General features: G+C 50.9%; 1 protein-coding gene across 1 annotated transcript in view; it reads right to left on the bottom strand.

The window, feature by feature from the left end:
• Positions 1-15390, bottom strand: part of STK10 (serine/threonine kinase 10) — a 127335-nt gene that overhangs the window by 90743 nt on the left and 21202 nt on the right. Inside the window, exon 2 of the mRNA XM_040630293.1 lies at positions 10747-10911. Within this exon, the coding sequence (XP_040486227.1) occupies positions 10747-10911 (165 nt within the window). The remainder of the gene's footprint in view (positions 1-10746; positions 10912-15390) is intronic.

Genomic DNA, 15390 nt, shown 5'->3' with positions numbered 1-15390 from the left:
AACGGACACCCAGACCCCACGCGGGCCATGCCAATGGCAGGATTCCAGGCAGCCCCAGGGCACTCCAGCCTGTCTGTCCCCATGTCCAGCTACAGGACCCCACCCGCGCCCAGCCAGAGGACCCAGGCAGCGCCAGGAGGATCCGCTGGGCCCGAGGTAGAAGCTGGGTGGATTCCCGGGCCACAGGTCCCCCTCCCCACCAGGCACTGCCAAGCAACGTTCTGCTGAACAATGGGCTCCCTAGGAGGGCAGGGGGTCACACACTGTATTCTCTGAACTGTTCCCAGGGGTGCCCAGGGCTGGCACCCAGGAAGGGGCACTGCAGGGGGGAAGAGACAAGGTTTTAGAGCCCGGCTGATCTGGGTTGGAACCTGGCTGTGAGTCAAGACAAGTCACTCTCTCTCTCTGACCCTCGGTCTTCATATCTGTAAAATGGAAGTGACCACAACTCTGTCCCATAGATTTGTGACAATTCGGTGAGATCATCATGAAAGAGCCCAGCAAAGGCCAGCTATTTTGCTAACTCTGCCTTCTCACCACCCCTCCCCCCCACCTCTTGATTCACCCTCTAGTCCAAGAAGCTGCAAGCCTCCTTCCCTGCTTTCCCTCCCCAAGTCTCAGGGCGCCCTATCTGTACAAGGGGAATGCAAGAAAGCGGTAACACATCGGCCTCCAAGGACCGAGACGCCTGTGCAGACGTCCAGGGGCTACACGGCGCTACTGTGGATACGTGTGTGTTCCCCAACAAGTGGGTGCCCCACAGACCCAATCCAGAGGGGGAGGAGAGGCTAGGGAATGCCAGGCGACCCCAGGGGGACCAGCACCCTGCAGCCCAAGGAAACGGGTCCTGGCCCACAATACTGCTGCCCGTGGATCCAGCATTCAGGATTTCAGAGAAACGTGGCTCAGGGCAAAATGAGCCAACTTAGGTGGAAAGACCTGCTTGAGACCGACCCTTCCAAGTCCCTCGCATCGCGGGCCAGGAAGCAGAGGCACGGACAGGTGATGGCGCTTGGCTACAGTCGCACAGAGAGCGCATCTCAGATCCGGGAAGATCTCGGGTCTCCTAACGCCAGCCCCGAGCTCCTGCCACACCGAACAACTTTCCAGATGTACACAGAGCTGCTAGCCACTTTCTACCATCACCTTCTCTTTATAGCTCTGGCTTGTTTAAGGCCAGATATGCAATCTCTGTCAGCCACCAACAGTTGCCCTCCGAGCCCGAGGCAACAAGCCGCAGAAACCCTGGCGGTGAAATGTGGTCATACGGTCATGTGGACAAGTGTGGACAGAGGGCCCCTCCCATCCACACCCGGCACTGTGACCCTGGGGCCTGCACTTCCTCTTTGCAGAATGTTTACTTTCAGACAAGAAGCCACTCTCTGAAAAGCCCCCAGTCACTCCTTCTGGGTCGGTCGGTCTCTCTGTCTCTCTGTCTCTCTCTCTCTGTCTCTCTCTCTCTCTCTCTCTCTCACACACACACACACACATACATGTTGGCATACACGTTCGGGAAGTTCACAGAGCCCTCACAAGCCTATTTTTAGACTCCCTAGGCCAGCAGTCCTGGCTTCAGAGCCCACCAGGTCTGGGTAGCTAGCTTGTGGGACAAAGGAAGCTGCTTATATGAAAAAGTGTGGTCTCACACACTTTTCTAGAAACACGATCCTCTTGGTTGTCCCCGCTTTCCTCAGTTTTGATAGAGATGTGAGGTAAGAAGTACGTCTTCTCAGCTCTACGTAAAGTTAACCAGCAGCACACCGCAACGGCAAACAGGCCTTGGTATCGGGAACACGTCAGGGAGTGGTGAGGTCTGAGGCTCATCGGAGAGCACGTCCCTGTCTGTGGGGCCCCTGACACTTGCTGCCATGCAGAAAGGTAGCCTCTACAGCCCCATCTCTAGAATGGTCGAGGCCAGGATCTGACAAAGTGCTAGCAACAAATTTCTAAAAACATCTCGCACGCCAAACAGAAAGTGTCTGCAAGGCCCAATCTGGCCTGAGATCATCAGTCTGCAACTTACTCCAAGGGCTGACCCACAGGTGAGGGGCCATGGCTCACAGCCTGCCTGGTACGGCTGATACCCTTCCACCCCCAATGGCAAAAGACTTAACGGCAAAGACCTGTAGTTCTCAATGGGGGTGAGTTTGCCGCCCCCCCCCCACCAGGGATATTTGGCAACATCTGGAGATATTTTGGGTTGTCAAACTGAGCAGGGAGGTGGGGGTTCTACTGGCATCTGGTGGGTAGAGGCAGAGATGTTGCTAAACATTGTCCAAGATACAAGGCAGCCCCTCCCCCACACACACACACATACACACGGAGAATGATCTAAACCCTGGTGGAGACCAGAGTCCACGGGGCTACTCTGGGGGCCCCCTTGGGAGTGGAGAGTCAGTACTAATGTGCTGAAGAGGCCCATTGTGACAACTTCCTTTTAGCAAGCCTGGCAGTGCCCACTGAAGTCTTTGGCAGGCAATGGGACCGGGTTAGAATTTAACGGAATTCGTTTATTTTCTTTTATTTCGTTTTATGGCAAGTGGGTCCTAGTTGTCCATTTAGGGCAGTGAGATGAAAGTTTCTTTTTAAATAAGTCTATTTGATTTCTAGAAAGTGAGTCACTTTAAAAAAAAAGAAAAGGCTAACCATTACAGAGGAAGCAGAATGAATGAGGAGTAGAAGAGGCAGCCCAGCAAGAGTATCATATAACTAGAGATTCAGCACTGAGGACAGTGAGTTCACACCCAGGGAAAACCCAGGAAGACGCCACGATTGTGCAGACCGTCCATGCCAAGCAGAGGAGTCACTGCTCTGATCAGTATTCAGCAAGGGGACTGCTGGGCAAATTAAGTCACCGCAAAACTTTCTGACCAGATGAAACTCGGGGGCACAGGGACTTCTGAACTCGACCTGTGCCAGGTCTCCAGGATGGCCAGGCCTGATGTGTGCCCAGGAAGGCCCTTCCTCACTCTGCTGATGTTGTCATCCACCCTCACACTAGCCTTCTTATTGTTCCAGGGGGACATGATCACAGTGAAGCCTCAGGAAGGTTCACCACGTAAAAGGCAGAGAAGCCAGAAGGCAGGAAGATGCAGGAAACCGGGGGTAGAAGGAGCTGGAAGGCATCGAGGGAATGGGAACAAAGGGCTGGGAATGGAGGGGAAAGAGGGACAATGGCATTAACTAAGCATCTACCTTGTGCCAGATGCTGCTGCCCACACCTGACCCGCATGCCTCACTTAATCCTTATCACAAGATAGGTTGTGTTACCATCAACGCCACTTGTGCTAAAGAGCTAGAGCCCAAAGGTTAGCTAAGATCCATGAGAGCACCAAGAGACAGGACTGGAGCCAGTTCCCTCGCTGCAGGCAAGGAAGAGAACACATGCATGGGACAGGCACAGAGGCGGAGCGAAGGGACTCAGACACTAACTGGATTGATGGCTGAAGAAGGCACTGCCCTGCTTGAAGCCCCCCAGGGGTTTCCCGACACCTACAATAAGATTGCAACCCCCACCTTCCCGACTCCCATCTCCCGCCACCCCAACCCAGGCACACTGGCCCTTGCTGTCTTTGAGCTCAGTTCACACACTCTCGCTTCAGGGCCTTCCACTTGCCATAGCCTTGGTCCTCCCTCCACTGGCTCCTTCTGAAACGCCACCTCCTCAGAGAGGCCTCCCAGACCACACACGGAAGGTGGCTCGCCCTGTCCCTAGGCCTCACTCCCTGCCGGCTCAAGTTTGATTTCCTTCCTGCATGAAACCCCTCCAGGTCCCACAGACCCAGCCTGCCTCCATCAATTTCTGTATCCAGAGGGCCTGGGACAGGGCTTGGCACAAGGAAGGATTCCAACAGAGACTAGGTTAAATGAGTAAATGAAGGTCTGCCAGGGCCGCAGCCTTAATTCCTCCAAGATCACCCAGGCTTCTAGAGGCCAGGGCCAGATGTTCTGGAACGAACAGGTAACAGATTAAGACAGCAGGGTCTGTGCTCTGTCAAAAAGGCCGAGCCATGGAGCACCTGGGTAGCGCAGTCCGTTAAGCATCCGACTTTGGGTTTCAGCTCAGGTCATGATCTCGGGGTGGTGAGATTGAGCCCCCAGGCTCCACACTCAGCACAGGGTCTGCTTGGGATTCTCTCTGCCTCTCCCTCTACCCCTCCCACTCCTGCACACACTCTCCCCACCCCCTGCCCTCTAGAATAAATAAATAAATAAATAAATAAATAAATAAATAAATCAGAAAGAAAGAAAGAAAGAAAGAAAGAAAGAAAGAAAGAAAGAAAGAAAGAAGAAAGAAAAAGGATGGAAAAGGAAGAGGAAAAGAAAGAAAGTAATGAAAGAAAAAGCCTGAGCAAGACCTATGGTCAGGAACGGATCAGAAGAGGCTTCAAAATCCTCACCACGTGCAAAAGCAGGATTCCAGCCACCCTCCCCTCCCTTTGATTCCGCACAAGGAAAAGCTAAAGAGGAACGAAGATTCCTTCCCTCCTCCTACCAGCTACCACTCACTAGAGAACTGCTTCTTTCACAAACAAGGCCAAAGTTGGTCTCAGGGCATGCTCTGGGGGACTTCCTTCTCTCCAGGGCAGGGCAGGCCCCAAACAGCTTCAGCTCTCTAGAGGGGAGCAGCCTGGACCCCCACTCCTTCCCTTGCACTGAACCGGCCCTGGGCGAGAGTGAAGGCAGGGTCCAGTGTCCCGGAGGTGACACCAAGACTGGCAACTGCTAAAATGTGTGTGGGAGAAGGCGAGAGAACAAATGGGGCAGAGAGGAGAGAAAAGAGGGTAAATTCCACCTAGAGATACGGGAAGTGAAAGGCCTCATGGAGGCAGTGATGGTCTTGCTGACCGCAGAGGACAGCGGAAGGGCAGCCCTGGGGCAGGGTACTAGGTGAGCAAAGGTCTGGAGGTGCTGCCTCCACGTAGCTTAGGAGAACTGGAGAAGGGGTCTGGGAAAGCAGCCATAGACGGCCAACTATAGCCCATGTCCTGGGTGTGGAATATGTTCTGGGAAGCTGGGGAAGGGCTTTTTTATAAGAAGTGTAACGTGAGTGGGTTCTCTCATCCGTGGTCTTTGAAGACTTCTGCATATCTGGCCTTATGACTAATCTGCTGTGTGACTTTGGGTAAATCCCACACCCTCTCTGGTCTGCAGTTGTCTCATCTTCAAATGAGTGAATGGCTATGTGACACCCAGCTGCAGCATTCTGTGGTTTAGTCAACACACCTCTGGCCTGGCTCCAGTGGTGTGCTAGAGCTGGCATTCACTGGCTTGGGAAACTGATGGTGAAACTTCTAGGAATTTCTGTAAGCCAGCTGTTAAACACAACCATTATTAAAAATTAAGCTACATAACTTTGTAATTTTTGGAGTGGTATTAAAAACAAAGATTACAAACACTCAAAACTCATCCTTTCCCTAATTCTTTTACCACATTCTGCTGTTATCTATACTCTTGAAGTTATTCACATCTACCATATCGGTGAGGCCAAAATCCTGAGGCTGAGTGCTACTGCAAACCTCTTTCCAGCTCCGTCAGTGACATGGTGTTTGTAGCCTGAAATCAACCAAAGTAGAATGTTTACACCACGGCAACTGGCCAATGCTATACACCAGGGCTGTTCTCCTCGGGGAGGAGACTGTTAAATACTTCCCATCATCCCACTTTCTCCCATTCCCATAAGGCCTGTTGGAAAACGGACCCAACCCTTAGAAGACTTTCCCAGAGACCAAAATCTGGCTCAGGGCTGGGGGTGGGGACAGGAGGGATGCTGGTGGGGAGGGGCCGTTATAAACTAAAGGAAATTGAGGAGGGCAGCCCAGGGTTTCCTGCACTCACTCATATTTGGGCCCTGGATCCACACCCAAAGCTGCATTGTCTACACTGTCCAATCCAGCAGCTACCAACCACACGTGCAATGTGCCTAGTGTAGAACTAAATTTATGACTTCGTTCACTTTTAATTAATTTAAATTTAAAAACTGACCCTCAATTCCGTTACTAGGAAACACTGAAGAGCGTTGAGACAACTTTGCATCTACTTTGTCAACTGTAAATTTTATGACACCTAAATATAGATTTCCGGTGAAAATTTAGCTCCTGAATTGAGATGTGCTCTCAGCGTAGAACACACATTGGAGTTGAAGGCTTAGAATGAAAACTGTAGTAAAATAGCCCATTAATAAATTTTATATTGATTACATGTCAAAATAATATTTTTGATATACTAGATTAAAAAACTGTATTATTTAAATTAACGTCATCTGTTTTTTTTTAACTATAGTTAGAAAATTTACAGTTATATATGTGGCTTACATTACATTTCTACTGGACAGTGTTGGTCTACAATATTCTGGGTTGTTTTCCCTCACTTGCTCCATTTGATATTCGAAAGCAGAAGCGGGCCTGAGAAACTACGAAAGGATTTTGCTAAGATTACAAATTCTGGAAGAAAATGAGCTCATCTTGTCAGACTGTAGGTGGGGTGGCTTGGTGAATGTCCACCGCCCCAGTCAGGGGGAGGGTCTGTCCCTGGATGCCATGGCTGGGGAAAGGGTCCAGGGCAGTTGGGCCAGAGTCAATTTCTCATCCCAAAGCCCAAGCCCTGAGAGCAGACCCCAGGTCCAGAAAGGGTTTTGTCAAAGACGCCACCATGGCAAAGATGTCTCTTGGAGCCACACGGGAGGCCTGGATCCAAGAACCATCACGCAGAAGGAAACACCAAGAAATCAGGACACCTTCCAACCCTGTATCTCAGAAGAAGACTTCTCCCTCCCATACTTTTGCACAAGCTGTCTCTCTATCCAAACTGCTCTTCCTTCTCCTATCACGCCGGAGAACTCCCACACATCCTTCAAGATACAGCTCAAATGTTCCTTTTGCAGCCTTTGCTGACCTAATAATGTTCCCATCTCACATCCTTTTCTTCAGGCTTTCTGGTTGACCTCGAAGCTTTTACTCTTGCCCCCTCAGACCTGATTTCTTTCTAAAACACAAAATGTCTCTCCCCTGTGGAAAACTGCCACTGAGTCCCCATTACGTGAAACCGTACTCAAAGCTAAACAAGCATCAGAGTCACTTAGAAGGCTCCCAAAACGGAGTGTTGGGCTCCACCCAGAGTTTCTGATTCAGCAGGTCTGTCTGGGCTGGCACCTGATACTTAGCATTTCTCACAAGGTCCCAGGGGCTGCTGCAGCTGGTTTGAGGGCAGTACTTTGAGAACCACTGATCTAAAAAGTTGAGTGCAGGGGCACCTGGGTGGCTCAGTCAGTTAAGCCTTTGCCTTCGGCTCAGGTCATGATGTCGGGGTCCTGGGATCAAGCCCCACATCATGCTCCCAGCTCAGCAGGGAGCCTGCTTCTCCCTCCTTCTGCCTCTTCCCCTGCTCTTGCTCTCTCTTTCTCAAATACATAAATTAAATCTTTATAAAAAAATAAAATAAATGTTAAATGCAAACTCTTCACCTTGGCATTGGAAACCCTGAACACATGGCCTCCAACCACTTACTCCCCTCATCTTTCCACATGCTCCCCTGATCCCAGACCACCCATTATCCAAATACCACAACTGTCATGCCTCCGGACCACCGTCCATGCTGCCCTTTCCGTGGGAGACCCTTTCCCCGTCATCCACCTAGTTCCAGCACCTTCTGCCTTGATTTCACAATGTCTAAAACTCAGATCTTCAAAAAGTCCTCATGGCACCTTTAAGGGTCTACAAAGTAACAAGTGCAGGAGGTAGGGGCAGCTACACGAGAAGAGGGTGAGAAATGGTTTTGTTTATGTTGGAAACCGGGGATGTACTGTATGGTGACTAACATAATATAATAAAAAATCATTTAAAAAAAAGAAAGAAAGAAATAAATGGTTTTGGCCAAAACAGCAGCCCCGGGTAAGAAAGTACCAGCCCTAGAGGCAACTTTGGGTCAGAACATTCTCATGTATCTATTGAAAAAACCTCATGACAGTCACAGCCCTGTTACAAGCTGTCCTTCTCTATCTGGTTTTCCAACGCTGCCACTTTCTAGCTGCGTGGCCTTGGGTGGGAACTTACTTAACCTCTTTGTTTCTTATTTTCATCTGTAAAATGGGGAATAAGCAACTACCTCATAGAATGAAAAGTAAATGACATAATCCCAGTAAAACTCACAGCTGAAAGGCCTCGCGCACAGTAAGCCCTCAGTAATTACTAGCTGTGGATGGTATTATCTTTGGACCTGGGAAAGTCATGAACTTAGTACCCGGCCACAATCAATCATGGGGACAGACATATAAAAGATGTTTTTCTCAATGAGTGCATAATCAGCAGTCCAATAAAGGTTGTGTGGATGGACAGGAGGATGGACGGACAGATAAGCAGATGGTGGGTGTGGCAGGTGGGCAGGTAGATGGGGAAACTCCTTTGTGTAATATGAAAAGTGGTGCTGTGAGGCTGGTTTAGCAACAGACACTTAAAATGCTTAAAAATTTTCCTAAAGAGGTTCACAGACAAGCATACAAAAATTCAAAGACGTCCATCACAACTTTGTTTCTAACAGAAAAAAAAAAGGAAGCAGCGTAAACGCCCAACAATGGAGAACGGCACAGTCAGAAGATGGAATTCTACTGAATAATCAAATATGACGACGCAGGTGTTTCCCCACTGACGCGAAAAGTTGTTCTTATTAGACCTTAAGTAAATGGGGCATCTGGCTGGCTCAGCTGGTAGAGCAGGCAACTCTTGATCTCAGGGTGGTGAGTTCAAGCCCCATGCCGGGTGCAGAGATTACTTAAAAAAAAAAAAAAAAAGACTTTAAATAAAAAGATTAAAGGTGAAGTAATAAGTATGGCATCAACTCTTCTTTTTAAAAACCTGTGGGTATGGGTATGTATGTGAATTTTTTTTTTTAGAAAAAAAAGGCTAGAAAAATATATTCTAAATGTGGTTATCTCTGGTACGAAAATTTGAAAAATGGTTTGAATCTTCTTTTTTCTTTTGTTTTTCTGTATACTCTCATCTTTCTCTGCTAACTATATATATAATATTTGTTTAATTTCTTAAAGGGAGAGCTTTTTAAAAAGCAGCTCCATGGATCGGGACAGGGGAAACACGGAGGCGCAGGTGTGTGACCGTGAGCGAGAGAGCGCGCCCTCTCTGGGCCCGTGTCCCTGTCCCGCTCACCACCTCCTGAGACACCTGCAGACGGCAGATGAGGAAGGGTTTTGGAATCTGCCACTGGAGTCAGGTGGTGGCTTCATCCCCCCAGTGACATCCAGGAGGCTCCCCAAGGAGATGCTCAGAGAGGCAAAGGAAAGTTGGCTTCTCTCCAGCACTGGAAGGGGAGGCAGTGTCAGCGGACAGAGCTCTGGGCGGGGCTGGGGGGCCACATTCTCGCTCCCCTCAGACACTGGCTTCCTTCACTTCAGCGCAAGGAGAGGGATCGACTCTGATGATGGCCTCTAAACTCTCCTTTGGTTTTCTTAAACAGCAGGATTCTTTTCACAAATGAAACACAGATTTCCCCATCAAGTGTCAAATAGTGTGTTCCTAAAAATTAGGCATCCTGTGCAAAAAAAAAAAAAAGCCAACCTGGGATCTATTTCCCCTTATTTTAAATGGGAAAAATCGTAAAACACCACTTGTCAACTCCTAACTTCCCATTAATTTCCTAAAGCATAGTAACGCTCTCTCTACACATCAGAAACTACTATGATAGGAGGTCGAATGCTTCCAACACCCCTGCTGACCACCAACTCCTGATTAACCTTGCTGTGTGCAGCCGCACGGACCTGGGCCGCTCTCCCCGCTGCAGCACCCCCGGGGACACCCCGGCCCGCCACCCCTCGGCTCCCTCTGCAAAAATCTACACGTGATTCTGACAGTCTTCCAAGTGCATCTATAATTCGCATGAGACTTTTCCTGCACGCAACTTTGTGACAAATGTACTGAGTTTCGGGGACATAAATACGTTGCTTTACATTTAAAACACTTGTTGAAAAACAGTCTGAAGAGGCACCTACGTTCTAGGAAGCCTGGGTTTTATACACCGAGAGGCATTCACACTAGACGAGCGTCCCCGGGACAGGCATCGCGCGGTGCAGACGCACCCTGTGTACAGCAGGGGTGCAGCGGAACTCCTCTCGAGAGGCTAGGGGTGAAGCCGGCTTTGGAAGGTGGGGCTGAAGCTGCATCTGCACTGCGCATCTCGCTAAGGCCGCTGACGGAGAATGGGGGCTGTTAAGCGGCCCCCTTCTTTGGCGCTGCCACTGAAAAGAATCCCCACACAGCAGCCACGGCAGTGGTAGTAACGATGCCACAATTACAAATAACAAACAACCAACAGTCACCTAACTCCTAACACCTGCCAGGTACACTTCTAAACACTGATCATGGATGAATTTCTTCAACCCCTGTAGTAACCATATGAGCTAGGTACCATTACTACTCCCATCTTACAGTTGGAAAAACTGAGGCAGAGAGGTAAAGAACTCGCCTAGGGCTCTCCAACTTGTAAGTGGCAGAGCTGGGATTGGAGGCCCTAAAGTTAGAATTCCTCCCTGCTCTAAACCAGTGTCCCCACCCCCAAAAGCGGGGAGGCTCTGCACGAAGGGAAGGACAGGGGACCTAGAGCCCCCCTGCTTCACCTCCTTCTCCCCCCAGCCCTTGGCTTCAAAGCAGACACTAAGAAAGAGCCGAAAACCTCTGAACCAGGCTAGCCCCGTCCTACCAGGCCACAAGGACCCAGAGGGGGCAGGCAGGCGGCCCTTACCCACAGCTTCCCGTCATAGTAGTAGGCTCCCAGAAGCTTCACAATGTAGGGGTGGTCGCAGGTGGCCAGGATGTCAATCTCCACCGTGTAGTCCTCCAGCTCCTCCTCACTCTTGGTCTCAATTACCTTGGCGGCAGCCAAAGCACCTGTCTCCTTGTTCTTGGCCTGCAAAGTAGAGACAAAGAAGGTCAACGAGGACTGCCCAGCAGGAAACGGAGCCCGGGGAAGCCAGCTCGGAGAGGCCCGTGGGAGTGTGCCAGCAGAGGCCGGGGGTCCAGATGGGGGCTGTGCGACCGAAGCAGGAGATCCGCTGTTCTTGACAATGGCCAGTGCTGCTCATTATGTCAGTGCAGGCGGCTTGCGTGAGAAACAATGTTCGGCATTTCATAATATATTTTTTAAAGTACAACATACCTATGCTACGGGATAAGTAAGAACACAAGAACGGCATAGCTCTACGAACACCAACATGTAAAAACTGTTCAATTGTTCAGTAAGAGATCCAAGTCACTGAACAATAAAGTGGTACGAAACTTTTAAAAAAATATTTTATTTATTTATTTGACAGAGAGAGAGAGAGCACAAGCAGGGGGAGCAGGAGAAAGAGAAGTGGGCTCCCCACTGAGCAGGGAGCCCATCACGGGGCTCGATCCCAGGACCCAGGTATCAGGACCTGAGCCAAAGGCAGATGCTTAACTGACTGAGCCACCCAGGCACCTGGGTATGACATTTTTTATATCAAAATGGAAAACCGGGGGCACCTGGGTGGCTCAGTCAGTTGGGCATCTGACTTTGGCTTGGGTTGTGATCTCGGTCACAGTCCTGGGATCAAGCCCCACATCCGGCTCCCTGCTCAGCGGGGAGTCTGCTCCTCACTCTCCCTCTGCCTGCCACTCCCCCTGCTTGTGCGCTCTCATGCTCTCTCTCTCTGTGTCAAATAAATAAAATCTTTAAAAAAGTTTTTTAAATAAAAAAGAAAAAAGAAAAATGAGTGTCGGTGAGAATATGGAAAAATTGGAACCTTCGTGCGTGGCTGGTGGGAAGGCAGAATGGCACACTAACCATGGACAACAGTTTGGGGGTTTCTCAAAAGGTTCAACATAGAACTCCCACAGCTCAGCAGTCCCCTCCGGGGGATAAATGCAAAAGAACTGAACGCAGGGAGTTGAGCAGGTTATCTGTCCACCCATGTTCACAGCAGCACTATCCACAAAAGCCAAGAGGTGGGAACAAGCCAAACGTCCATCTGCAGGTGAGCGGAGAAACAAAAAGTGGTACACGCGTTCGATGGAATACTATTCAGCCTTAAAAAGGGAGGAAATTCCGGGACGCCTGGGTGGCCCCACGAGGTAAGCATCTGCCTTCAGCTCAGGTCGTGATCCCTCTCCGTCTGCCCCTTCCCCTGCTCTCATTCTCCAATAAAATAAATAAAATCTTAAAAAAAAAAAAAAAAGAAGAGGAAGAAGAAGGAAATTTTGACACCATGGATAACCCTCCGCTAAGTGAAAAAAAAAAAAAAAAGCCAGTCACAAAAGAGCAAATATTGTACGTCCCCACTTATGTGAGGTCCCTACAGGAGTGAAATTCAGAGACAGAAGGTCTAATAGAGGCCACCAAGGGGGATGGACAGGTAGTGTTTAATGGGGACAGAGTTTCTGTCTGGGATGAGGAAAAAGTTCTGGAAACGGATCGTGGGGAAGCTTGCACAACACTGTGAATGTACTTAACGCCACTGAACTGTGCACTTGGAAATGGCTAAAAATGGTCAGGTTTATGTTACACGTATTTTACCACAATTTTAAGAAGTGAGAGCAAGAGAGAAATAACCACGAAGCGGCGCAAGCAACTCCGGCCACGAGGAGCCGGTGTCCAGGCAAAGGGAGCAGGACCCACATGCCCCCCGGGGGGCCCCCGAGCCTCAGGGCTGCCGCCGGGAGCCTCCACTCACCGTGCGGCTCGGGGCTCGGGTGTTTCAAGACAGCGCACTTGCCTACAACACGGGCCCTAAAAGCAAGCCACTCGTCTGGAGCCCCTGAACCACGACCTGCGGGAAAGCCTGGGGGACACGAGCCGCCCTGGACTCCGTGAGCAGCCCTGCCGGTCTCCACTGCGGGGCCTTCCTGAGGACAGTTTCACACACCACTCACCTCACAGAACGACTCGGCAACGCGATCCACTGGCAATGGTGATGGCCCAGCTGCCCCCGCATGCCTAGCACCCCATGAAGGACCATGGGCATTCCCATCACCCCACATGACACCACAGCCCCCGGCACCTCAGTGTCCCCACCCTACGGGAGAAGAGGGGGGACATGGCCGGAACTAGGGTAGTGGTAGCAGAATTTGAATCTGGGTCCTTCCAGCTTCCAAGAGTCTGTGCACTTTCCACTACTATACAGAGTCTATCATCTCCAGAACTCAGAGGCCTCTAAGACCAGATGCCAGCGAACTAGGGCAGTGGTAGCAGAATTTGAATCTGGGTCCTTCTAGCTTCCAAGACTGCGCACTTTCCACTACTATACAGAGTCTATCATCTCCAGAACTCAGAGGCCTCTAAGACCAGATGCCAGCAGACACCTACGAGCACTCCCAGGCCAGGCCTGCCCAGGGCACCCTCCATGCAGAGACCGAGCGGGGCGCCTGGGTAGCCCCGTCAGTCAAGCAGAGACACAGCAACCCTGCCCCTGGCTTCAAGGTCCATTTGGAGACCCACGCCTCTCCTGCCAGTGACTAGACAGCATGCTCATGGGGGGAGGGGAACTGAGAGGGGGTGTCGATCCTCGCCAGGGAACTTTCTGGAAGGGAGTGATGTCAGTAGGCAATTGTTATACTCATTTGTAAATTTATTTTCAGTTTAGGTAACTGTTTCTGTTAACTGAGCTGCAAAGTCCCCAGGCCCCCACGCAGTGACAACAATGGTCTCCCACTGATCAACGTCACTGGTCTACACTTCAGCACATGCTAACTCACTTATCTCCTCAACCACCCTACGATGTCGGTGCTATTACTATCTCATGCACAGATGAGGAGTCTGAAGCAGCGTCCCCGGCAACACGGGAGACAGTCTGGACCCCCGCCCCCAGGTCTGCACTCTGGCAGGCCCGCCCTTCCTCCACACGGCCCCTTCCACATGAGGCCCAGGAGCCCGGTGCGGGGAAGGAATTTCATGCGGGGCCATTCCCCGGGGTCCGTCCTGGTGCTGGAACCGAGTGCGGGCCTCTCCCCTAAGCTCGGCTGTGGAAGCTTGCTGAGAACACCGGAGAAGCTCATGCATTCGGCCACTGGGTGCTTGCGCTCTCGCGCTCTCTCTCTCACGCGCTCTCTCTCTCACGCGCTCTCTCTCTCACTTGATTGTGTACCTGCCCTTTCATTTCTGGTAATGCTGATTTTCGAGTGTCCCACGAGAGGACCATCAAAGTACCCTCACACATTGCACAACACGCACGCTCCTTCTCTCCGAACCCAGAAGAGGAGGCGAGGCCTGCTCTGCTCCTTTACCGAGAGGAAGGCGGAGAGCTCAGCGGGATGGCCACAGCTAGGGCCGGGGGAGCACGGTGGCCACCCTGACCATGCTCTCCTGACCCCCAGCCAGAGCAGCACAGGGGGGAGCTGAGCTGGGCATAAGAACCACCCCCATCATTCACCTTCCACTCCTGAGAGGTGGTAAAGGAGGCTACACGACACCTCTTCCTGGGTTTCCTTAAAAGAGTATTTTCTCCCCGAAGTGGGGGAGGCCCAGGCAGGGACTGTTTCCATGAGCACACAGAACCTGCCTTGCCGTTCCCTGAAAGGCAGCATTGACCACAGGGCTGGGCCTCCAGCTGGGCCCCAGTGTCAACACCGAGGGACACCCGCTGCCCAGCACCTCGCTCAGATTACAGAGACCAGAGCCTGCCGGAAAGGGGTGAGTTGGCAGCAATCGTGGCGCCTCAAGTGACTTGGCCAAAATTTAATTCTTTAAAAGCCTGGTTGAGGCAGCAAGCTGCTCACCCCGATGTCAGAGGACGTAATAATAATCATAGCTGATGATAAACCCAGCTAACATTCCCCGAGCACTCACCGTGTGCCAGCACGGGCCTGAAATGGAATTCCTCACTTCGTCCTCCATCCAGCCCTTGGAGATAAGGACTAGTATTCCCAACTCACAGATGAGAAAACTGAGATTTCGAGGGGCACAGTGATTTGCTTCAGGTCACACAGCAAGTAGGGGGTAAAGGCGGATCCAAAGGCAAGCCCTCCTTGCTCAAAGAGCCGAAGCTCCAAATCTCTTCCGAACCAGCCCCTGTTGACGAGCACCCAGGGTTCCCTGCTCCATCTCCCATTGCTAACGACAAATGAAGACCACGACCAACAACGCGCTTGGCAGCGGCTGGGTACCAAAATACCAAAATTTAATCCACCCTAAGCCATTAAGGCAGGTGTTAGCCATCATGCCCATTTCCCAGATTAGCAGACTAAGGCTCAAAGGGGTAGCAAGACCCACCCAGGATTGTGAGTTGGGGTCTTCACTACACTAGGTTGCCAGGAATCAGCTTCTTCCCTCCCTATTCCTTCATTCAACCCTTATTTCCTGAGCTCATGTTACAGGTGAGATGCTTTTGTAGTGAACGAGAGCACTTCTGTCTAGGTGGAGCACTGGTGGTAG

This window comes from Ursus maritimus, unplaced genomic scaffold (assembly GCF_017311325.1).
Source record: "Ursus maritimus isolate PB19 unplaced genomic scaffold, ASM1731132v1 scaffold_15, whole genome shotgun sequence".
Lineage (NCBI taxonomy): Eukaryota > Metazoa > Chordata > Mammalia > Carnivora > Ursidae > Ursus > Ursus maritimus.
The sequence above is the reverse complement of the archived record's forward strand: the minus strand, read 5'-3'. Positions and strand labels throughout refer to the sequence as shown.